We start from the raw sequence: 26,225 nt of genomic DNA, 5'->3' as shown, positions 1-26,225 counted from the left end.
TATAACAACATATTATGTAGATATTTTTAGGGTTCCGTACCTACCTCAAAAAGACAAAAACCGGCCAAGTGCGAGTCAGGCTCGGGCAACGAGGGTTCCGTACTACAATCGTATTTTTTCGACATTTTGCACGATGATTAAAAACAGACAGACCCTTAGGTATAGGATCACTTTGTTGTCTGTCTGTCAAGAAACTTATAGGGTACTTCCCGTTGACCTAGAATCATGAAATTTGGCAGGTAGGTAGGTACATATCTTATAGCATGAGGGGATAAATTTTGAAAACCGTGAATTTGTGGTTACATTACAAAATTAAATTGTGTTCATGAACAAATGTTGCTATTTTCAACTTTCAAAGTAAGATTACTGTACGAAGTATCATATTATGAAAGGGCTTTATTTATACACTAGAGGATGCCCGCGACTTCGTCCGCGTGGATTTAGGTTTTAAAAATCCCGTGGGAACTCTTTGATTTTCCGGGATAAAAAGTAGCCTATGTCCTTCCCCGGGATGCAAGCTATATCGCTGTACCAAATTTTGTCAAGATCGGTTGAACAGATGGGCCGCGAAAGGCTAGCAGACAGACAGACAGACAGACAGACAGACAGACGGACAGACAGACAGACACACTTTCGCATTAATAATATTAGTATGGATTCAAAACAGATTCTTATATGTTTTTAGGTATAATGGTTTTTGATTTATCGTGCAATTTTTTTTTGATTTATGTCGATAAAGTACGATTGTAGTACGGAACCCTCAGTGCGCGAGTCTGACTCGCATTTGGCCGGTTTTTTAGCAAGGGCCCAGAGAGGTAACTTGTGTGGGCACATTGGTGTAAGTAATTTTTATTTTTACCCGACTACGGTAAATTTAATTACATAACTCCGAAAAGCTAGAGGTGCGTGCCCAGGATCGAATCCCCGACCTCCGACTAGAAGGCGGACGTCCTAACCACTAGGCTATCACAGCTTACTTTATGTTTACTAACATAGTTAGATGTCGTACGGCCTCGCCTGTCGTAGAGGCGATGGCCGTTGGAGCCGGAAAGTCCTTGAGTGGAGACCGCGTTTAAGCAAGCGTAGTATGGGACGCCCTCCATCACGATGGACCGACGATATAAAGAGGCTCGCGGGAAGTGGCTGGATGAGGAAGGCTGAGGGCCAGTGGCGTGCAACACATAGAGGCATAAAAGCACTGCTTACCTAAGAAATAGTTACCCTAGTTGAAATAGCTCAATGTTCATTGCTTCCTATCCTTTATGACTTGCTAGTAAGTAGGTACAGACCTACATATGTAAATTCTGCTTACCTTAGCTTTAAATCCTGTGCACGCCACTGCTGAGGACCGAGTGTGGTGGCGCTCTTTAGGGAAGGCCTATGTCCAACAGTGGACGTCCACAGGCTAATGATGATGATGATGAACATAGATGGAATATTCAACTTTTCTTTTTGACCCCAAACTGCTAGTTCTTCGTACCGCATGCCGTGGCATAAAGAAGCATATAATTATGTACTGACATGCTGTTTTCAATTATGTTTTCTTGTTATTGTAAATAATGTGTGTACCGTTTTAATTTAAACCAGCTTATGCTCGCGACTTCGTCCGCGTGGACTACACACAATTCAAACCCCTATTTCACCCCCTTAGGGATTGAATTTTCAAAAATCCTTTCTTAGCGGATACCTACGTCATAATAGCTACCTGTATGCCAAATTTCAGCCCACTCCGTCCAGTAGTTTGAGCTGTGCGGTGATAGATCAGTCAGTCAGTCAGTCAGTCAGTCACCTTTTCCTTTTATATATTACTAGCCTATGCTCGCGACTTCGTCCGCGTGGACTACAAAATTTCAAAACCCTATTTCACCCCCTTAGGAGTTGAATTTTCAAAAATCCTTTCTTAGCGGATGCCTACGTCATAATAGCTATCTGCATGCCAAATTTCAGCCCGATCCGTCCAGTAGTTTGAGCTGTGTGTTGATAGATCAGTCAGTCAGTCAGTCAGTCAGTCATTCAGTCAGTCAGTCAGTCAGTCAGTCACCTTTTCCTTTTATATATATATATATATATATTAGATTTAGATGATGATCCGACATGTAACGTGTTTACCCAAATAGTTATATCCGTACCCTTATTATAAATGCGAAAGTGTGTTTGTTTGTTGGTTTGTTGGTTTATTGGTTTGTTGGTCTTGTTGGTTTATTGCTTTGTTGGTTTGTCCTTCAATCACGTCGCAACGGATTGACGTGATTTTTGCATGGGTATAGATAAAGACCTGGAGAGTGATATAGGCTACTTTTTATCCCGGAAAATCAAAGAGTTCCCACGGGTTTTTTAAGAACCTAATTCCACGCGGACGAAGTCACGAGCATCAGCTAGTTACATATATAAAAATAAAAAGTGAATGACTGATCTATCAACGCACAGCTCAAACTACTGGACGGATCGGGCTGAAATTTGGCATGCAGATAGCTATTATGACGTAGGCATCCGCTAAGAAAGGATTTTTGAAAATTCATAAGGGGGTGAAATAGGAGGTTAAAATTTGTGTAGTCCACGCCGTCGAAGTCGGGAGCATAAACTAGTATAAGAATAAAGGTGACTGACTGACTGATCTATCAACGCACAGCTCAAACTACTAGACGGATCGGGCTGAAATTTGGCATGCAGATAGCTATTATGACGCAGGCATCCGCTAAGAAAGGATTTTTGAAAATTCAACACCTAAGGGGGTGAAATAGGGGGTTGAAATTTGTGTAGTCCACGCGGACGAAGTCACGGAATAAGCTAGTCAATTAATAATGGTGTTATCATTTTGTTTAAATAAACGTTTTACGATATAATATCATAGGTACCTACTACCTACCTATTTGTCCATAGTTTGTAGTTTTTAGGGTTCCGTACCTCAAAAGGAAAAACGGAACCCTTATAGGATCACTTTGTTGTCTGTCTGTCTGTCTGTCTGTCTGTCTGTCTGTCTGTCTGTCTGTCTGTCTGTCTGTCTGTATGTCTGTATGTCTGTCTGTCAAGAAACCTACAGGGTACTTCCCGTTGACCTAGAATCATTAAATTTGGCAGGTAGGTAGATCTTTGGGGAAAAATCTGAAAACCGTGAATTTAGGGTCAGATCACACAAAAAAATTAAATTGTGGTCATGAACTAATAATTAGTATTTTCAACTTTCGAAGTGAGTGACTATATCAAGTGGGGTATCATATGAAATGTCTTCTGTACATTCTAAAACAGATTTTTATTTATTTTTAGGCATCATAGTTTTTGAATTATCGTGCAAAATGTTGAAAAAATACGACTGTAGTACGGAACCCTCATTGCGCGAGCCTGACTCGCACTTGGCCGGTTTTTCTGTGTGAGGTTTTCAAGGATTTTACTTCCTATAGTTAGTATAGTTTAGACAACAATGCCCTGAAACCGGCATTGTTGGCGTAGTATTTGCAATACTGTGGTATTGTGTATTGTGCTACGAAGCCGGAAAACTATAAAATGTAAGAAAAACTTGAACAATAACACTATATTGTTCAAGATAAGACTATAAGATGCAGGACGCTGATTTTCAGCTGTGACCCGGCTATAGCTTTAGAACCTCAATAGCTCAACCGGTAATGGAGTGGACTGAAAACCGAAAGGTCGACGGTTCAAACCCCGCCCGTTGCACTATTGTCGTATCTACTCTTAGCACAAGCCTGACGCTTAGTTGGAGAGGAAAGGGCGATATTAGTCATTTAACATGGCTAATATTCTTATAAAAAAAAAAAAAATAGCTATCTGCATGCCAAATTACAGCCCGATCCGTCCAGTAGTTTGAGCTGTGCGCCGATAGATCAGTCAGTCAGTCAGTTCCTTTTATATATTTAGATTAGCTAATTCCCGCGACTTCGTCCGCCAGGATTGTAGGAGCTTTTGGCGTTTCGTCTTTGTGTAGTCCACGCGGACAAAGTCGCGAGCATAAGCTAGTTCCTAATATTTAACAAGTCATGTGCCACAAAGTTAAAGCGAAAATTCTCCTTTCGCTCGACGTGAAATACACATATAACTACTTACTAACAAAACCGCAGACGTTAAAGATTAACCTAATTCACCCAGCCAAGTAAATTGCAACTTAAATCCTAATAATAACTAGGTATTACCGTTATTTTGAATGCAAAACATGAAACATGTACCTACTCTTTCAAATCTTTTTAAATAATAGAGAGCCAGCGCGTGCCAGACTTTCGTTATTTTATAAAAGCTCAAAGTTTCTCTGCGTATTGTCCCCAACACTGGGAGGAACGTCTTTGTTTGGATCGATGGTGGCTTTGGGAGATAACAAGTAATAAAGGTGTAAAAAATCCTACGTCAAAGTACCTATTAAGTCTAATTTTCTTATTTATATACTAATCAGTAATGCGAAAGTGTTTGTGTTTGTTGGTTTGTTGGTTTGTCCTTCAATCACGTCGCAACGGTGCAACGGATTGACGTAATTTTTTCCATGGGTATAGATAAAGACCTGGAAAGTGACATAGGCTACTTTTTATCCCGGAAAATCAAAGAGTTCCGCCGGGTTTTTAAGGAACCTAATTCCACGCGGTCGAAGTAGCGGGCATCAGCTGGTAAGTACTTAATTGGCTCGCTTAGTGCTATTAACAAAGCTACCTTAGTATGCCTAACTCCTATAATCAGTGTAAAAAGAACTTACGGGTCGTATTGTGTAATTACATCTTTCAGTTAGTTTACTGTTTCGAGGCCACGTGATTGAATACGCGAACAAGGTTTTCCACTGTTGCCAATTTTGGCGATAGATTCTTTTTATCCAAAGCTGATACTGAGAAATAGCGGCTTTAAAAACTTAGGTAGTGTATCTCTGTCTACAACTATTTATATAAACCTAAATATATTTTGTCCACCTCCCTGGCGCAGTGGTGAGCGCTGTGGTCTTATTAGTGGGAGGTCCCGGGTTCGATTCCTGGCAGGGGTTTGGAATTTTATAATTTCTAAATTTCTGGTCTGGTCTGGTGGGAGGCTTCGGCCGTGGCTAGTTACCACCCTACCGGCAAAGCCGTGCCATCAAGCGATTTAGCGTTCCGGTACGTTGCCGTGTAGAAACCAAAGGGGTATGGGTTTAATAAAAACTGCCATACCCCTTCCAGGTTAGCCCGCTATCATCTTAGACTGCATCATCACTTACCATCAGGTGAGATTGCAGTCAAGGAAAAAAAACGTATGTGATACTCCTAGTTTCTCTACGTCATCTACGTGATCAAATCAGAAATGTGGAGATCCGAAGTGGCAATGGGCACGGCACATAGTTCGTACAACCGATAGACGTTGGGGTCCCAAGGTGCTTGAATGGCGACCTCGCACCGGAAGACGGTGTTGGAAGACCCCCACTAGGTGGACGGACGGCATGAGACGAGTCGCAGGGAGCCGCTGGATTCAGGCGGCGCAAGACCGTGGCGTGTGGAAGTCCCTACAAGAGACCTATGTCCAGTAAGCGTACAGAAAAACGCGCGTGGAAAACTTCGGCCCCTTCATTTGTAGCGAAACGCTAGATTTGTCCCTAGCCTAAGTCGGTCAAACAGTTTAAATATTGGTTTGTCTCCATGATCCATCAAGTCTGTTAAACAAACGGGTGCTGGCCTTGGAGTCTGTGGCACCGTTAAAGTAACCGAGGCACGCTATCTATTACTGACATACAAGATATTCTAGGCTATTTGGATTATTCTACCTACCTATCTACCTTTATTATAAAAAAGTTGAGTGATCCAGTTCACATTCTTTGTAGATGACCCATAAATAAGTCTGTAGGAAAAATCGGCGAAAATGGCTACAGGACATTTACCTACAACTTTAACGCAGAATAAAACGGCCTTGCAAAAAAACGGTCCTCCAAAGAAAAACAATCTATCTGACAAAAATCGGACTATATGACCATAGACATTTGCAATCACGCTTGGGAATAAAATAGACTTATTTTATTTCAAAGCATGATGTGACTTTTGTCTCTAACGTAAGAGACAGTTTCTAGGAACCGGTTCTTCAAGTTTTTAGACTTCCGTACCCAAGAGGTAAAACTATGTAGTTCGTAGACGAAATGAGTTATATACCTGAAATTTTGGTATTTGGTGTACAAGGCTGACCCAAAACCGAATATTGATTTAGAAATTCAATTGAATTAGTTTTCAGGGGGACATGAAAAAGGAGCCGAAATTTTTTTTTTCAGCCTGGCATGTGGGGTATAATTGTCTAGAGTATATTTTTTATTTAAAAAAATAAAGAAATGGGGGTCAAAGTTGTCAGTTGTAGACCATTTTTGTGACGGGGTCTATCTCAAAAATTAAACTAGTTAGGAATATGAAGTTTCGGTTTATTATTATGTACCATAATAATATACTGAAAACAACAATTCTTAAAGTAGTTTGTAAACTGTAACCAAAACAAATTTTTGGGTTTTTCTTTCACGGTGCATTCCGATGTATACCTACCTAATAAAAATGAAATATTACATACACCCAAAACAATTATCTGGTTCGTACGGAGCCCTAAAAGAGTGAGGCTTAACTCGCACTTGGCCGGTTTTTTACCTGTCTTGCTGAATGTATAATGGTAATCTTGAATGAGGTACCCACTCCGATCTAACTACTTTCGTTATTGTATTTAAATGCACTAGGTACAATCTCGTTAGACACTGGTAGATACTGATTCTGAGCACAACCTAATTTTAGAGTATTCGCATACTCTTCTTACTAATGTAATATGAAAGGGACAGACGCAGTTTGACAGTTTTAAATTTTATTTTGGATGGTAAAACCCGTGATTTTAGCGCACAGTCGCGAGCCTACTGTTTAAATTGGTAGCGTGCAATAAATTTTGAGAATTTAAATGTAAAGTTCATGTTCTGTCCCTTTTTAGCATTGTTAAAAAGAAAAGGATGCAGATTACTCTAAACTTATTACAATGTAAAGGATTATTTTAGTTTTTTAGTTTAGAAAAAGACAACGGAATCGGTGCCAATGTCTAGATAGTGAACTATCGAAAGCTAATTTATTCCGTCTAGCTGTTATACGCGTAATTAGTATTTCTACTATTGGTTAGGTCTATCTATAACCCAAACTAATTGGTAATCATTTGGTAGAATGGGCATTGTAATTAATTAATTTTGCATTGATTGCTTTTTAGAGTTCCGTACCTCAAAAGGAAAAAAGGAACCCTTACAGGATCATTTAGTTGTTTGTCTGCCTGTCTGTCTCCCTGTCTGTCCGTCCGTCCGTCAACATACAAATAACTTTGTAACTACTCGACATAACATTACAGGATCGATTATTATTAATTTCGGCTGTAAATAAATTTAAATTCCAATTTCCATTCCATTCGATTAATAAACAATAATTAATCGATTACAATCTGATTTATTGTAAAGATCGTGTTGGTGTATCGATTTCACTTTCGCTAGATAACATCATCGCGATGAAACCATTAAAAGAAAGTGATTTAGGATTTGAATTAAATTGGTAACAAATCATTAGTTTTGATTTTGCTTATTATACTATTACTAGCTGATACCCGCGACTTCGTTCGCGTGGATTTAGGTTTTTAAAAGTGTCGTGGGAACTCTTTGATTTTCCGGGATAAAAATGTCACTCTTTGTCTTTAACTATACCCACACATAAAACACGTCGATCTATTGCTTCGTTGCGACGTTTTTGAAGGACAAACCAATAAACCATCAAACCAACAAGAACCACACTTTCGCATTTATAATATTTATATATTTGGACGACCTCCCTGGCGCAGTGGTGAACGCTGTGGTCTTATTAGTGGGAGGTCCCGGGTTCGATTCCTGGCAGGGGTTTGGAATTTTATAATTTCTAAATTTCTGGTCTGGTCTGGTGGGAGGCTTCGGCCGTGGCTAGTTACCACCCTACCGGCAAAGCCGTGCTGCCAAGTGATTTAGCGTTCCGGTACGATGCCGTGTAGAAACCAAAGGGGTATGGGTTTAATAAAAAACTGCCATACCCCTTCCAGGTTAGCCCGCTATCATCTTAGGCTGCATCATCACTTACCACCAGGTGAGATTGCAGTCAAGGGCTAACTTGTATCTGAATAAATAAAAAATATGGGTTGGGATAGCATGTGTAAATAATATAATAGACAAGAGTATTTTTACCGTTGAGCCATTATACCGTCCCATATTCAATACTTGAGCTTATTGACAGAGAAAGTTCCGTTTTTCTATCGTGCGTAAAGAAAGTACAACTCATAGTCAGTGTCAATAGAAAAACGGTTATATGCCAAATTATGCTCACAATTTATAAACTAGTTAACGATTCAAAAGCACTTGTAATAAGTCTACTTGAATAAAATATATTCTATTCTATTTATAGGTAGTTTACGGTCAAAATTAATTCAATCAATCTGTAATTTTATTGCTTGTAATCTGTTGTTTATGTTTGACTAGCTGATGCCCGCGGCTTTTATAGAGGGAATCCTTAAGTAGAGTTAATTTTATTAGTATTCGCAACAAATATTCGTCGTCAAGGCTGGTTTTGTAGAGCAAAGCGTGTCCAATCGAGACATTGACGATCGATGTTGAAATGCAATGGAGGATGAATCGCAAACAAATACTTCAAGGCTTTGTCTACTGAATCAGAGAAGGCGCGTGGCCGCCATTTTATTAACGTCATCACTAGACTGAGGTTTCGAGCTGATGGTATCCCGATATTTTATGTCGGGTGACGTCAAAATGACAAAATATCGGGATAAAATAGAATAAAATATCTACGTTAATAAGACATGGTTCCAGCGCAATAGCAATTTGCGGGACTTATATTTATTACATGTGCAGTAAGCAGTTCCCGGCTCCACTGTCCGTTGTTGATAATATTACGTATCGTCATTCGTCTTTGTTTTTTTTTTTTTTTGAAAATTTAAACCATAAAGTGGTAAATCAGGCATTTGAAATTAATGTGGCTCACGCGGACGAAGTCGCAGGAATAAGCTAGTAAGTAATTTGAAAATTTAAAGAAGATTTAAGACCATCATAATCATCATGATCAACCCATCGCCGCGCGCCGGCTCACTACAGAGCACGGGTCTCTCTCAGAGTGAGAAGGGTTTTGGCCATAGTTTCTCCAAGAATCTATAATTTTTTGAGAATTAAACTATAGCTATAAACCTTCCTCTTGAACCTTCCTATCTGTTGGTGAAAACCGCATTAAAATCCGTTGCGTAGTTTCATACACAACGGATACGCGTTCATACATACATACAGACAGCGGGAAGCGACTTTATTTTTAACCGACTTCAAAAAAAGGAGGAGGTTCTCAATTCGTCGGAATCTTTTTTTTTTTTTTTTATGTATGTTCCCCGATTACTCGAAGACGCCTGGACCGATTTTGAAAATTCTTTTTTTGTTTGAAAGGGTATACTTCAAAGTTGGTCCCATTTAAATTTGGTGAAGATCTGATGAACATCTTCGAAGATAGATACTGGAACTCCTCAACGGATAAGAGTGAATTGCTCGCGATCAGTGTAATAGCTTAGTAAACAGTAGATTTTTAACCAGTCATAGCATAATTCCATGGGACCACTAAAAATTGTGAAATAAAAAATTTTTACAAAAAAAATAAAAACCGACTTCGATACACAAACACTAAAAATTGAAAAATAATTTAATTTATTACCGAATATATTATGTATACAAGAGTTAATATAGTTCTATAATAATATTTTTTGGGGTCGGTGCCAATGAGGTGCCATTGTGGAGTCCCATAAAAATATGAAGTCTAGACGATTCGCGCAGCTAAAGCTAATTGGCACCGGCACCAAAAAATATTATTATGGAACTATATTAACTCTTGTATACATAATATATTCGGTAATAAATTAAATTATTTTTCAATTTTTAGTGTTTGTGTATCGAAGTCGGTTTTTATTTTTTTTGTAAATTTTTTTTATATTATGTAGAGATTATAACTAGGTAGGTAGTGGGTAGGCTACCTGTACGATAAGTGCCTGAGTTACGTCGTTATCTTTATAAAGCTTTCCCTTGTTTGTGGTATTTGTGTACAAGTCTTGTTTAACTGCTGCTTACGTCACAACTCGCAGTACACTGGCCTTGTTCTCGGTAGCGAGCACCGACGAGCGACAGTTGTTTGTTTTCGCCAAACTGTTCTTTGCATACTGTTTGTATTATCAGCTACCACTGAACACTTACAAAAGTACAACCCGGCGGAAATATCTGCGCACCTCGCTGGAATGCGCTTCCCCGCAGCTCGCCCATTTTCGCCTATCGAGTACCCAAAGGGTATATATAAACATTACGTTCTACCAGTACCGTTGCCAATGCAAGCACGTGGCATGACGTTATTAAGCCAGGTTCACAGATATTTCCGACGGGTTGTACGCTGGAATGTCAAAAGGGCATGACAATCGACACATAGAGCAAGTATGGCGAGTGAGTTCTTACAATTTATGGATATTTTAAGCCGATGCGAAGCACCCAATTTCTCATAAAATATACAAAAAACCATTATTTACAAACATTCGTTATTGTATAGCCTTGGTGGTATTTTAAGAGTAGTAGTTTTTGTTGCTTAGATCTTGTTTATTTAAGGCGGAAACAAACTATCGGATGAATCCGTAAGCCGCAGTTGGCCGCGACATATAGGTGTGCACAGTCAATTGGGACGCGGCTAGCGGACTCCGACCGTTTTCGGTTGACAAAATCATCCAGCGAGCCAGAATTCTATTGGACGTCCGACCGCTCGAAGATAACCCAAGGTTACGTCAGCTTACGTCCGATAGTTTGCATAGTTCAGTGTTCATTTTACTATCCAAACACCTATCTGTATATAAATATTCCAGAAGTGAAATTACATATTATTAATCACGACGCGCACAGGCTCATCGAGAGTTTTACCTTTTATAATATTAACCTGCAATATTTACTTGATTAGGGCCCAATTGTTATTGTAACCACTCAATCAAAATGGCGACCTAAACACAAAAAGCATTTAATAGTCGGTCGAGTCTCGAGTGGGAACGAGACTAGTTTAAAAACCACCAACCACCCGTGTTTATATAATCGACTCAACATGGCTCCCTTGCGACGCGACTTCCATTTTAAAAGGCGCCAAATACAAATGCGATAACATGTAAGTCGCGGCGGTCAGTCGCGTCCGATGATTTGTTTCCGCCTTAACTCGCGTATTTGGTCCGATGCAATTCTGACGTATTTTAGAAAGAAGAAAGAAAGAAAAAACGTTTATCGACCAAACTGTGCCACACATCACATCTTAAAACTAAGAGCTGGAAAATACCATTTATTAGTTCATGACCACAATTTAATTTTTTGTGTGTGATGCAACCACAAATTCACGGTTTTCAGATTTTTCCCTTAATGCCAGCTATAAGACCCACCTACCTGCCAAATTTCATGATTCTAGGTTAACGGGAAGTACCCTGTAGGTTTCTTGACAGACCGACAGACAGACAACAAAGTGATCATATAAGGGTTTCGTTTTTCCTTTTGAGGTACGGAACCCTAAAACATTTACAGATGTAGGTACCTGCTTTACATTATAGGAATAATCTAATAAGCACGAGTGTAACGCCACCACAAAAGTAACGTAATTTAATAGAGTAGGAAAAGGCTTCGTTGAATATTTCAAGGCTTCGATCTGTACATTGTAATAGGGCGAAGGAAAAATATTCCTATTGTTAAAAGTATGCTCCTAAAAAAAGCATATTATACAGTCGCAGACTATGTAAACGATAAAAAAGCTTGGATTTGACTCGCTCCAGCAATGCACGGGGCTGCAATGGCTTGTATAGTACGGTATAATAACATTGTAAATTGAAAAATTAAAAAGAGCAACCGCCGAGTTTCTTGCTGGTTCTTCTCGGTAGGAACGGCATTTCGAACCAGTGGTAAATTAAAACTACCTGACTATTCATAAGCACTTTTAAAAAGTTTACATGAATAAAAAAAACATTCTATTCTATTCCTATTTTATTACTAGTCTTTATTTAGTAGGTATACCTACTAGCCGCGATTTCGTTCGCATGTATTTAAGTTTTTTTTTAAATCCCGTGGGAACTCTTTCATTTTCCGGGACAAAAAGTAGACCATGCCCGTCTCCAGGATGCAAGTTATCTCTGTGCCAAATAGATGATACTTGCGTCTTCGTAACGTAGATTTCAGTTTTTAAGAATTCCGTGAAAACTCTTTCATTTTCCGGGACAAAAAGTAGCCAACGTTTTTCCTTCCTTTGAATGCAAGCGACTCGTATACGCTATACAAGATAGACGGATGGACGGATAGTGGACTTTTTTTTTAAATTCATTATAGGCTCACGCTTGACCACGATCACACCTGATGGGAAGTGATGATGTGGCCTAAGATGGGACGCGTTTGCCTAGAAGGTGCCTATTCACTCTTGTTTTAAAGATACCCGGATTATAATTGACAGGAAACACTGATCTAGGAAGAGTATTCCAGACCCTAGCCATGCGTATAAGGAATGAGGACGTGGAGGCAGTAAAAGAGTCCCGTTGGTATCCTTTGGGTACGGAACCCTAGAAACACATCCATTCAAGCCTCATTATTTATCTATGTACTGAATTTATTTAGACTTCAGACTTATTATTTTCATTTAGTGAATTCGTACAAATTATGTTGCGATAAGAAAAAATTGCAAAGTGACAACTCGGTCATTTCGACGAGTTTCTTTCGGTCGAGATCCAAGTCGCAATACCGCATGACATTCCCTATACTCTAGAAAAGGTTATGAAATTAACTGACAAAATTAAAATTAACTGACGATAATTAAAATTACCTGACGAAAATTTAGAGCCTCGACAGCTCAACGGTTAAAGGAGCGGACTGAAAACCGAAAGGTCGCCGGTTCAAACCCCACCCGTTGCACTATTGTCGTACCTACTCCTAGCACAAGCTTTACGCTTAGTTAGAGGGGGAAGGGGAATATTAGTCATCATTGGCTAATATTCTTTAAAAAAAAAAAACTTCCTGACGTGTTGGTTCATTGGTATGTGGCAGTTGGGAGCAGGGCATTTGTGGAAAGGGGAATATTAACCAGCATGATAAACTTGGCTGATATTCTTTTTTTTATATCTTAATATATAAAAGGAAAAGGTGACTGACTGATTGACTGATCTATCAACCCACAGCTCAAACTACTGGACGGATCGGGCTGAAATTTGGTATGCAGATAGCTATTATGACGTAGGCATCCGCTAAGAAAGGATTTTCCAAAATTCAATCCCTAAGGGGGTGAAATAGGGGTTTGAAATTTATGTAGTCCACGCGGACAAAGTCGTGAGCATAAGCTAGTAATTAAATAACTCTAAACTAAACTAAACTCTATTGTTTGTTAAGTACCTACCTACTTACAAGATAAGAAATGCGTGGTAATTAAATAATTTCAATATCACCACCACATAGGTTCAATGTCCAGTAATTATTTGGACAACTCAAGGTGAAGTACCTAGATTGGTTAAGTAACTCCTACCTACCCTTTTAACACGAAAGGTTCAAACTACACGAGCTTCGTATGACTAATGTATAAGTTTTTTTTTTTTTTTTTTTTCAACTTTCGAAGTGAGTGACTATATCAAGTGGGGTATCATATGAAAGGTCTTCACCTGTACATTCTAAAACAGATTTTTATTTATTTTTATGCATCATAGTTTTGTTTATTTATATTGTTTAAAAGCTTTAGGAATGACGATAAAACTTTCAATTCAATTCAATTTTATGTATTTGCTGATACAATAAAGGTATAGTGCATTCAAAAGAAACTGGCGTGTTTCCATACTAACATAGATATCTCGTTCTAGCAAGCTGCGCTTCTCGATTCTCTCTCTCATACGCTTGGTGGTGGTAGCAGCCGGGTTCCACCGGGTGCGGATTTTGGGTCAAGAGCACGTGCCTTCGAACCGGCGGGAAGCGCCAGTGATCGTGATCGCCCCACATTCCTCGTACTTCGATGCAATAGCCATCGTAAGCCTCGGAGCACCCAGCGTGGTTGCCAAGGCTGACACAGCAAGACTGCCCTTCATAGGACGTACGTGCTCATTGTGGTGTTTTGGCATGATGTGTGTAGTTTAGTTATTGAGTTACGCTTCTTTGCACAAATGCTGTTTTACTTACGTTTGAGATTGTTATGTTTTGTTTCGTAGTTCTTCATTAGTTGCGATACGTTCCTTTTGACGCAACAGCTGCTGTATGCCTTGGTGTTCTCAGCGTGGTTGCCAAGGCTGACACAGCAAGACTGCCCTTCATAGGACGTACGTGCTCATTGTGGTGTTTTGGCATGATGTGTGTAGTTTAGTTATTGAGTTACGCTTCTTTGCACAAATGCTGTTTTACTTACGTTTGAGATTGTTATGTTTTGTTTCGTAGTTCTTCATTAGTTGCGATACGTTCCTTTTGACGCAACAGCTGCTGTATGCCTTGGTGTTCTCAGCGTGGTTGCCAAGGCTGACACAGCAAGACTGCCCTTCATAGGACGTACGTGCTCATTGTGGTGTTTTGGCATGATGTGTGTAGTTTAGTTAATGAGTTACGCTTCTTTGCACAAATGCTGTTTTACTTACGTTTGAGATTGTTATGTTTTGTTTCGTAGTTCTTCATTAGTTGCGATACGTTCCTTTTGACGCAACAGCTGCTGTATGCCTTGGTGTTCTCAGCGTGGTTGCCAAGGCTGACACAGCAAGACTGCCCTTCATAGGACGTACGTGCTCATTGTGGTGTTTTGGCATGATGTGTGTAGTTTAGTTAATGAGTTACGCTTCTTTGCACAAATGCTGTTTTACTTACGTTTGAGATTGTTATGTTTTGTTTCGTAGTTCTTCATTACTTGCGATACGTTCCTTTGGACGCAACAGCTGCTGTATGCCTTGGTGTTCTCAGCGTGGTTGCCAAGGCTGACACAGCAAGACTGCCCTTCATAGGACGTACGTGCTCATTGTGGTGTTTTGGCTTGATGTGTGTAGTTTAGTTATTGAGTTACGCTTCTTTGCACAAATGCTGTTTTACTTTTCGTTTGATATATTTTGTTTCGTAATTCTTCATTAGTTGCGATACGTTCCTTTTGACGCAACAGCTGCTGTATGCCTTGGTGTTCTCAGCGTGGTTGCCAAGGCTGACACAGCAAGACTGCCCTTCATAGGACGTACGTGCTCATTGTGGTGTTTTGGCATGATGTGTGTAGTTTAGTTATTGAGTTACGCTTCTTTGCACAAATGCTGTTTTACTTTTCGTTTGATATATTTTGTTTCGTAATTCTTCATTAGTTGCGATACGTTCCTTTTGACGCAACAGCTGCTGTATGTCTTGGTGTTCTCAGCGTGGTTGCCAAGGCTGACACAGCAAGACTGCCCTTCATAGGACGTACGTGCTCATTGTGGTGTTTTGGCATGATGTGTGTAGTTTAGTTGTTGAGTTACGCTTCTTTGCACAAATGCTGTTTTACTTACGTTTGAGATTGTTATGTTTTGTTTCGTAGTTCTTCATTAGTTGCGATACGTTCCTTTTGACGCAACAGCTACTGTATGTCTTGGTGTTCTCAGCATGGTTGCCAAGGCTGACACAGCAAGACTGCCCTTCATAGGACGTACGTGCTCATTGTGGTGTTTTGGCATGATGTGTGTAGTTTAGTTATTGAGTTACGCTTCTTTGCACAAATGCTGATTTACTTTTCGTTTGATATATTTTGTTTCGTAATTCTTCATTAGTTGCGATACGTTCCTTTTGACGCAACAGCTGCTGTATGCCTTGGTGTTCTCAGCGTGGTTGCCAAGGCTGACACAGCAAGACTGCCCTTCATAGGACGTACGTGCTCATTGTGGTGTTTTGGCATGATGTGTGTAGTTTAGTTATTGAGTTACGCTTCTTTGCACAAATGTTGTTTTACTTACGTTTGAGATTGTTATGTTTTGTTTCGTAGTTCTTCATTAGTTGCGATACGTTCCTTTTGACGCAACCGCTACTGTATGCCTTGGTGTTCTCAGCGTGGTTGCCAAGGCTGACACAGCAAGACTGCCCTTCATAGGACGTACGTGCTCATTGTGGTGTTTTGGCATGATTTGTGTAGTTTAGTTATTGAGTTACGCTTCTTTGCACAAATGCTGTTTTACTTTTCGTTTGTTATATTTTGTTTCGTAGTCCTTCATAATATGGTGCATACCGGACATAATTGTGGGGACAATCTCTAAACATGACATGCATCTTACAAAATGATTCACACCTGCACATGTTAATGACTTGTGATAATGGAAACAAGTTCTTGTATAGTGGCATCGTAGCCCTAATGTCGTCGACGTGTCGTAAAGTGAAAGTAGGTACCCTTTGAAAGTAGTTCAAGTATGTTTTTGTTGGTACGTTAAATAAGCATGCTTGGTATTCCGTTATGATGTCGCGTAGATCTCAATTAAGGGTATACCGTATACGTCTCTACAATAAAAACACTTTTTCACTTCACACGCTCGTAAAGTTCTTCTTTATGCTGGGTGTAAGCGGACTAAACTGCTTTTTATGCTCTCGTGCATAAAAGTGTTATAATATGGAAAATTCTATAGTGCCTGAGCCTAGCCTCCTATGCTCGTATGCTCTCCTGGTATTTTAATGATGCATTTTTCAATCATCTTTGTTGAACTTGTTATCCACCTGCATATTTGGAGTCTCATTAAAAGGCACCTGACTTTATACCTGCGTAGTGGATTATAAGAAGAGGTGAAGTATGAAAATGAGCAACTGTATCATTTTCTCGCAATCGAAGTGAAAATTAGAGTGTATTACTCGGTCCTAAACCCCATTTTACCCTCGATTTAAATATCTGCCCTCGCCTTCGGCTCGGGTAGATTTACTTCACGAACAAAATGGCTTGTTTCATGCCCTTGTTGTACAATCTACGACTACTATTATTGTCTCTACATTTCTCTACATTTGCCAGATGAATGCGTTTGCGAATGCAACAAGTATAGAAATATACTAACTACGGCTTAGGCTCTAGAGTCTAGAGCCTGAGCCCGGTGCGGTATACCGCGGGGGACGTGCGGGTGTGCGGGGCGTCCCCCCCGCCTCATACCCCGACTGCCATCTCGACCTGTCGCGTACTGTAGCAGGTATTGCATGCATAATATTATCTTAGATCATGAAGTTATCAAGTGTATGAGGAATTTACGCTATACGGTCTACTCTCGAGTTGCTAACGGGACATCGTATGATCGTACCTATAATCTTCAAGTTTACTGTTTTTAGGGTCCCGTACGTGAAAAGGAAAAAGGAACCCTTATAGGATCACTTCGTTGTCTGTCTGTCAAGAAACCTATAGATCATACACATCCCGATGACCTAGAATCATGACATTTGGCTTATAACACACGTAAGGGGAAAATCCGAAAACCTCGAATTTATGGTTAAATCACAAAAAACATATTAAAATGTGTTCGTCAACAAATAATTAGTATTTTCAACTTTCAATATAAAATTAATATACCAAGTGGGTTATCATATGAAAGGCCTTTACCTGTGCATTCTAAAACTGGTTTTTATTTATTTTTATGCAAAATCTTTTTTGATTTATCGTGCATAATGTCGAAAAAATTCGACTAGTACGGAACCCTCGGTGTGCGAGTCTCTCGATAGTAGTATACTCAATAGGTCAATAGTGATCATGTAGACAACTCATAGTATATTTTTCTTGTCAATTGACGATACATATTGGATATTTAATAATATTGTTAACATCCACTTTTGTACAATTTTCTTGCAAATAAATATTTTCTTCTTCTTCTATACCTACCTAATGTACTTTAGGTAATAGTTGCATAACACTTCTTCCTTGCCTTATCCCACGCTACGTGGGGTCGGCACAACATGTCTTCTTCTTCCACTCACTTCTGTCATTCGTCAACGAATCCACTCCTTTTTCACGCATATTATCCTCTTTCACGCAATCCATCCACCTTTTCTTTGGTCGTCCTCCTCTTTCTGCATACTTAACATTCTTCTAGTGACATGGCTTTCTTCCCTCCGCATTATATGTCCATACCATACCAGATTATTACCCCTCATCAGAAAAAGTTCCATAACACTGCAATGGTTATTTTAATTGACTCGAACGAATCGCTAAATACTTCCCTTACTGACGTAAACGGTAAATTTCATGCATTGCATCCGTTTTGCAGCAGATTTTACATGACACACGCAATATTATGTGCAAAGTCCCCCTTATGTTCTCGGCTTTAATCGACTTTCTCTACGCCTAGGCACGCTTCGAAAACACTGGAAAGTTGAGAAACGACGATAATACTAAAATTATTATTAGTTTCAACATAATATGTTTGTATTAAAGACTAAGATATAATGAGAAGTAAATTGTGTAGTAATCTCAAGTAATCTAAATATACAAAAGAAAGAAATTTGGCATGCATATATATAGCTATTATGACGTGGGCATCCGCTAAGAAAGGATTTTTAAAAATTCAACCCCTAAGGCGCGTCGCTCACTGCTAAGTCGAGGCGGCGTCGCGGCGTCGTCGCGGCACGGTCGAGGCGTAGTCTTTGCAGCAGTCGAGGAGCGACCGGCTATGCTTCCTTTTAATTTCAAATCATTCAAAATGTGGCGGCGTGGGCACATTTTGCCCCCGCCGCGCCTGCACCTCGACCCCGCTGCGCCTGCACCTCGCCCCTGCCGCACCTGTACCTCGCCCGTGCCGCGACTGCACATAATGAGCGCACCGATATTTATTTCTAAAGAAAACCTAGACGCGGCGCGCCGCTTGTGCGCCCTAGCTTCGACGTGTGAGCGACGCGCCTAAGGAGGTGAAATAGGGTTTTGAAATTTTTGTAGTCCACGCGGACGAAGTCGCGAGCATAAGCTAGTTAGTAATACAAGGATCTGCCCAACTGGTTGTAAAGCTGAAACGGCAATGGGCGCGGCATACAGTTAGCGCGCAGAAACCATAGATGTTGGGTTCCCAAAGTGCTTGCGCTTGCTGCAATCAGACCTGGTGGCAAGTAAAATATTAAAATTGGAGGGGAAAACTGATGCTGGAAGGGCGTTCCATATCATAGATAGCGGTTCGAAGAAGAAATGAGGAGGTAAATCGCTTCGTACGTATCCGTGTAATTTCGATTACGTACGGGTGGCAGACATTGGTGATGCCTTGCGATACGATAGTAGAAAGGTGAAAGAGGAACCAGTTGTTTGGGTTTGTAAATGGTGGTCTCACCATCGCAGTCCGATAACGATGAATTTCACTAATACACATCCATAAGTACCTACTTGCAGTGGTCCCAAAGTCCTGATTAATCTAAATATATAAAAGGAAAAGGTGACTGACTGACTGATCTATCAACGCACAGCTCAAACTACTCGACGGATCGGGCTGAAATTTAGCATGCAGATTGCTATCATGACGTAGGCATCCGCTAAGAAAGGATTTTTAAAAATTCGACTCCTAAGGGGGTAAAATAGGGGTTTTAAATTTTACAGTCCACGCGTACGAAGTCGCGGGCATCAGCTAGTTACTATTAAACAGTTTCAGGGCTCCTAGGCTCAAAATGTTGAGCTAGACATAATCTTGCACACTTGGTTTACGTATAGCCTAATCTACTCTATATATAAAAATGAATTGCTGATCGCAAATCTCGAGAACAGCTGAACCAATTTCGCTAATTCTTTTTTTATAATATTCCTTGAAGTACGAGGATGGTTCTCACGGAGAGAAAAATTGAAAAAATTGCCTGAAAAATAAATAATCGACTGTTAGGCGGTACGAAGTTCGCCGGGTCAGCTAGTTTAATATACAAAAAACATTAATATTAATTATAATATGTTCTTTCTCATAACTTCTAGGTCTCTGAAACCCCTGATATGTTTCATTGGGAAGATGTCGTACCTCGCCGGCGGTATGGCCATCACAGTGCGAGGCCGACAAGTGAGTCGCAAGGAAGCACCCATACTTGTCGTGGCCCCACACTCCTCGTTTCTGGACAGCTGCATCGTGTATGCGACAAAAATGTCTTCGGTCATTGTCAGGAAGGAAAGCATGGACAATTATGTTGGAAGTAGGTGTCATTTTTATCTGGTGATGGGTTCTGGGAACTTTTTGTGAAAGTGCATTGGTTTTTGGTGAAGGGTTATGAACTTTTGCATAATATGTGTTGAGTAACAGCTATGACTTTTACGTCAAGAGTGCATCGTGTATGCACAAAAATGTAAAGGACAATTATGTTGGAAGTAGGTGTCATTTTTATCTGGTGATGGTTTTTGGGAACTTTTCGTGAAAGTGCATAGGTTTTTGGTGAAGGTTCATGGACTTGTGCATAATATGTGTTGAGTAACAGCTATGACCTTTAAGTCAGGGAGTGCATCGTGTATGCACAAAAATGCAAAGGTCATTGTCAGAAGGAAAGCATGGACAATTATGTTGGAAGTAGGTGTCATTTTTCTCTATATTATAAACCTATTACTTAAGAAAGTCTTTTGTAGTGATAATATGTCGGAAAAATACTCTTATACTTGTACCAACGCTTTGGAACAATAAATGATTTATTTATTTATTTATTTTTCTCTGGTGATGGTTTTTGGGAACTTTTTGTGAAAGTGCATTAAAGGTGAAAGTGCATTGGTTTTTGGTGATGGTTTATGGACTTTTACATAATATGTGTTGAGTAACAGGTGACCTTTAAGTCAAGAGTGCATCGTGTACCTATGCACAAAAATTTAAAGGTCATTGTCAGGAAGGATATCATGGACACTTATGTTGGAAAGAGGTACTTTTTGTGAGAGTGCATTGATTTTTGGTGATGGGCTATGCCTAGACTAGGGCTTGGCTGCAATCAGACCTGGCAAATGATCATGCAGGCTAAGATGGAGCGCGCTTGCCTAGAAGATGCCTATTCACTCTCGACTTGAATGTACCTATATTGTAGTCTAAATATATAAAAGGAAAAGGTGACTAACTGACTGACTGATCTATCAGCGCACAGCTCAACTACTTGACGGATCGGGCTGAAATTTGGCATGCAGATAGCTATTATGACGTAGGCATCCACTAAGAAAGGATTTTCGAAAATTCAATCCCTGAGGGGGTAATATAGCGGTTTGAAATCTTTGTAGTCCACGCGGACGTAGTCGTGGTAATACGTAACTCGAGTAAAAACCAATTTCATTCTGATGTTTGACTCGAGCACGGCTGAACTTATATTTAAAAGGCATTTAGCATCCGTGCACTCTCGAGACTGCTCTCTCTATTGATTTTCTGTTCAGTATCTGAGCAGTGCAGCACACGCGAATAAGTGATGCTAAGTACAAATCTAAATGTATAAAAGGACTAGCTTATGCTCGCGGTTTCACCCGCGTGGACTACACAAATTTCAAACCCCGATTTCACCCCCTTAGGGGTCGAATTTTCAAAAATCCTTAGCGGATGCCTACGTCATCATAGCTATCTGCATGCCAAATTTCAGCCCGATCCGTCCGGTAGTTTGAGCTGTGCGTTGATAGATCAGTCAGTCAGTCAGTCACCTTGTCTAAATATATACATATATATGGAAAAGGTGACTGACTGACTGACTGACTGCAATGCAAATATAAAAATGTAAAAAGAACATATTGTTGTACTTATCTTATACTGTGGTACAGAACCACCACGATCAACCCATCGCCGGCTCACTACAGAGCACGGGTCTCCTTTCAGAGTGAGAGGGGTTTTGGCCATAGTCTACCACGCTGGCCATGTGCGGATTGGTACAGAACGGTGTGTGCAAAACTCGAACTTGACCGGATTAAAAAAAAACTAGCTGATTTCGTCTACGTGGAATTAGGTTTCTGTAAGGAACATGGGAATAAGGGTTTCTTTTCAAGCCTCTATTCGAGCTCGGACTTTATACGAATTTTTAAGGCATTCATACTTCACAACTCGGTCACATATTATTCACAAGTTATTCAAGTACGCGTATTCAAGCCTAAATTGTAATGAAATCACCTTTTTCATGGCTTCTTTTGAATCTTTTTCGTTGCCGCCTTTTTAGGGTTCCGTACCTCAAAAGGAAAAACGGAACCCTTATATGATCACTTTGTTGTCTGTCTGTCGGTCTGTCATGAAACCTACAGGGCACTTCCCGTTGACCTAGAATCATGAAATTTGGCAGGTAGGTAGATGTTATAGCTGACATTCGGGGAAAAATCTGAAAACCGTGAATTAGTGGTTACATACATCACACAAAAAAAATTTAATTGTGGTCATAAACTAATAATTGGTATTTTCAATTTTCGAAGTAAGATAACTATATCAAGTAGGGTATCATATGAAAGGTGTGCATTCTAAAAAAGATTTTTTATTAATTTTTATGCATCATAGTTTTTGAATTATCGTGCAAAATGTCGAAAAAATGCGACTGTAGTACGGAACCCTCGTTGCGCGAGCCTGACTCGCACTTGGCCGGTTTTTTCCTTGTTATTTGTAAACAAGGCTTTTGTAGAGTTGTACATTTGTCGTGACATTTTTAGGCTAATGTGTATTGATGTTGTTGTATCATTATAAGGAAGTAAAGGTGGTTTCAGACTTGTTTTATCTGCACGATTTACGCTCGTTTTGGCATAGCGTTTACATGCGTGTCACATTTCGTGCTTCAATAAATTGAATAATTTTATTCGCGCTAACCCTAACTAATGATTGGCAAGAATATAGATTTAAAAAAATCCCGCATGAATTCTTTGGTTTTCCGTGCACTGGGAGGACTATTCGCTGTCAGAGAATGACTCGTCTGCCAGCCATTGACTTATATTATTACTTCGTAAGGACAGGGCCATTGAACAAACAAAATGCCACCGACTCATTGGTCCTAAAAATGTTTATTTAGCACCAATGCAACCTCAGTGACGTCTGGATTTCAAACGGGTCGTTCATTAGTATCTAAGAGGTGGCGCTGATTTATTTGGTTCCAAAACTGTGAAAAATTTTGTTCGCTTGGGCATATCTTGTCATTTATATCGATGCTGCCAGCTGGGTAATTTGCCAAACTTATTTAAAAATTCGCCAAAAACAAAACATTCGTCGTATCCCGAATAGTGCACGGGTGACGTGAGCGTGTGCGGGGCGTCCCCCCGCCTCATACCTCGATTGCCATCTCAACCTGTCGCGGACTTATACATTGTTACACATAATATTATGTAAGTAGATAGTTCGAGATGATTTTAATGAGACAATACGGTATTTGACAACTAGTCAAATCAGTAACTTTTTATCAAATGTCAAAACGCGATATTCTATGAAATACTGGAATGTGACGTCACATCATAATGACGTACTTTTTCAGTTTAATCGATAATTTAAAATGGGTATAACACTTAAAACTAACAAAGGACCTGGATTTTACGTATGACGTTTGGAAGACCCTCTATTTAATAATAAGTAAGTAAAATATGCTTTATTGTACACCAAAACCAAAACAATAGTCATATAACAAATACAGCATGTACAATAGGCGGCCTTATCGCTAAAATAGCGATCTCTTCCAGGCAACCTTAGGGTAGAGGATATTATAAAAATTAAAGAAAGCGGAAGGGGTGTACTAATTAAATAAAGTAAATATACACAATATACGTATATATATATATATATATATATATATATATATAAAAAAAAAACAGTAAATAAGAGAGGAATAGACGACAGATAAGTGGAATAAAAAGTAAAAATAAATAAATAAACACATCAAATGTAATCAATAATAATCACTGAGAAATAATTTTTGATGTAGTCAAATACCCAATTTGTAGACTGCGTGTAACATGTAAAAGCCCAATTATTGGCGTTCACAATATGGAATCGCACAGTGACATTAACCTTTGTGGAAGTGAGGTGAAGTCAGCCAAGTCTAAAGACGCTACACGTGTGACTAAAAATACCGCGAGCGTCCTCACGTGCTATTGTCATGTAGTCGATACTTAATTAGCAATTAGCACATACGGCGAGTACAAATCTATATCTATACTTATAATAAAACTGTAACTGGACAATTACTGTACATCTAAATATATAAAAGGAAACGGTGACTGACTGACTGACTGACTGACTGATCTATCAACGCACAGCTCAAACTACTGGACGGATCGGGCTGAAATTTGGCATGCAGATAGCTACTATGACGTAGACATCCGCTAAGAAAGGATTTTTGAAAATTCAACCCCTAAGGGGGTGAAATAGTCGTTTGAAATTTGTGTAGTCCCCGCGGACGAAGTCGCGAGCATAAGCTAGTAAATAAAAAAATCACTACAATAATGAAGTTAATTGGTAAATGTCCTGTATATTCCAGAACTAATAAACTACACTCAGCCGGTGTACGTGTGGCGGGATGACCCCAACTCGAGGCAAAACACAATCAAGGAGATCATAGAGCGAGCGACCTCTAAAGAAGACTGGCCTCAGGTGGGCTACAATCATTGACTTATATATTACTTCGTATGGACAGGGCTATTGAACACGCAAAATGGCACCGACTCAGTGGTGCTTTAGCACCAATGCAACCTCAGTGCAGTCACAACGAAGCAACGGATCGACGTAATTTTTTGCATGGGTATATCTAAAGACCTGGAGAGTGAGATGTCATTGATGATGGAGATGGAGAATCAAAGAGTTCCCACGGGAATTTTAAAAATCTAAATCCACGCGAATGAAATTGCGGGCATCAGCTAATTATCAAATATTTCTACTATTATATTATTTGAATTATTATAAGTAATTTTTTAGTCCGACCCGTTTCCAAGTATACATACACGCTAGGGTTCCTGTTTTAGGGCGGGTACTTGTGAAGAATTAGTGATTCTTGGTTCTACGCGCATAAACTTTTGTTTAAAATTCATTTAAACAAAATAAGTTTAAGCAAAAGCGGCGAAAGCCAAAACATTAAATAAAGCCATAACCATTACCTTATATTTTACTTCGTATGGGCAGGGCCATTGAACACACAAAATGGCACCGACTCATTGGTGCTTTAGCACGGCCGTCTGGATTTCAAACGGGTCGTTCAATAGTATCTAAGAGGTGGCGCTGATTTATTTGGTTACAAAAACGTGAAAAATTTTGTTCGCTTGGGCATATCTTGTCATTTATATCGATGTCTACACTCATGATCATTGATCAACTTATGATCGTAGGGCTTCTTTACGTCATAACAACTTATGATTATAGACGCGATCGTGACGATAAGTCAGTAATCTAAATATATAAAAGGAAAAGGTGACTGACTGACTGACTGACTGATTTATCAACGCACATCTCAAACGACTGGACAGATCGGACTGAAATTTGGCATGCAGAATGGCGTAGGCACCCGCTAAGAAAGGATTTTTGAAAATTTTACCCTTAAGAGGTGAAATAGGGGTTTGAAATTTGTGTAGTCCACGCGGACGAAGTCGCGAGCATGAGGTAGTAAGCGATTATGCTAGATGCTAAGAACATGATGTTTGTTTCCAGGTGCTAATATTTTTGTTTCCAGGTGCTAATATTTCTGTTTCCAGGTGCTAATATTTCCAGAAGGTACGTGTACGAATCGGTCGTGCTTGATCACGTTCAAGCCGGGTGGGTTCTACCCCGGCGTGCCCGTCCAGCCCGTCACTATCCGCTACCCCAATGCCAAAGACACGGTCACTTGGACCTGGGATGGACCTGGCGCGTGAGTTACCTTTTTTTTTTTAATTTTGACGACCTCCCTGGCGCAGTGGTGCGCGCTGTGGTCTTAATAGTGGGAGGTCCCGGGTTCGATTCCTGGCAGGGTTTTGGAATTTTATAATTTCTAAATTTCTGGTCTGGTCTGGTGGGAGGCTTCGGCCGTGGCTAGTTACCACCCTACCGGCAAAGCCGTGCCGCCAAGCGATTTAGCATTCCGGTACGATGCCGTGTAGAAACGAAAGGTGTATGGGTTTAATAAAAACTGCCATACCCCTTCCAGGTTAGCCCGCTATCATCTTAAACTGCATCATCACTTACCACCAGGTGAGATTGCAGTCAAGGGCTAACTTGTATCTGAATAATAAAAAAAAAAATATATATATATATATATTCACCTCCTGGCAAATGAATGAACTATATTCCACTAGCTGATGCCCGCGACTTTGTCCGCGTGGAATTAGGATTTTAAAAATCCCGCGGGAACTCTTTGATTTTCCGGGATAAAAGGTAGCCTATGTCACTCT

General features: G+C 39.9%; 2 protein-coding genes across 2 annotated transcripts in view; one reads left to right on the top strand and one right to left on the bottom strand.

The window, feature by feature from the left end:
• LOC117988377 (sperm-associated antigen 7 homolog) overlaps nucleotides 1–26,225 on the bottom strand; it is a 396,860-nt gene that overhangs the window by 11,944 nt on the left and 358,691 nt on the right. The gene's annotated exons all lie outside the window — the stretch shown is intronic.
• LPCAT (lysophosphatidylcholine acyltransferase) overlaps nucleotides 1–26,225 on the top strand; it is a 50,559-nt gene that overhangs the window by 4,927 nt on the left and 19,407 nt on the right. The window contains exons 3-6 of the mRNA XM_069503015.1: nucleotides 13,855–14,085; nucleotides 19,881–20,092; nucleotides 24,347–24,459; nucleotides 25,551–25,705. Of these exons, the coding sequence (XP_069359116.1) occupies nucleotides 13,855–14,085; nucleotides 19,881–20,092; nucleotides 24,347–24,459; nucleotides 25,551–25,705 (711 nt within the window). The remainder of the gene's footprint in view (nucleotides 1–13,854; nucleotides 14,086–19,880; nucleotides 20,093–24,346; nucleotides 24,460–25,550; nucleotides 25,706–26,225) is intronic.

This window comes from Maniola hyperantus, chromosome 14, assembly GCF_902806685.2.
Source record: "Maniola hyperantus chromosome 14, iAphHyp1.2, whole genome shotgun sequence".
NCBI classification, from domain to species: Eukaryota; Metazoa; Arthropoda; class Insecta; order Lepidoptera; family Nymphalidae; genus Maniola; species Maniola hyperantus.
This window is presented reverse-complemented; position numbering and strand designations above follow the sequence as displayed.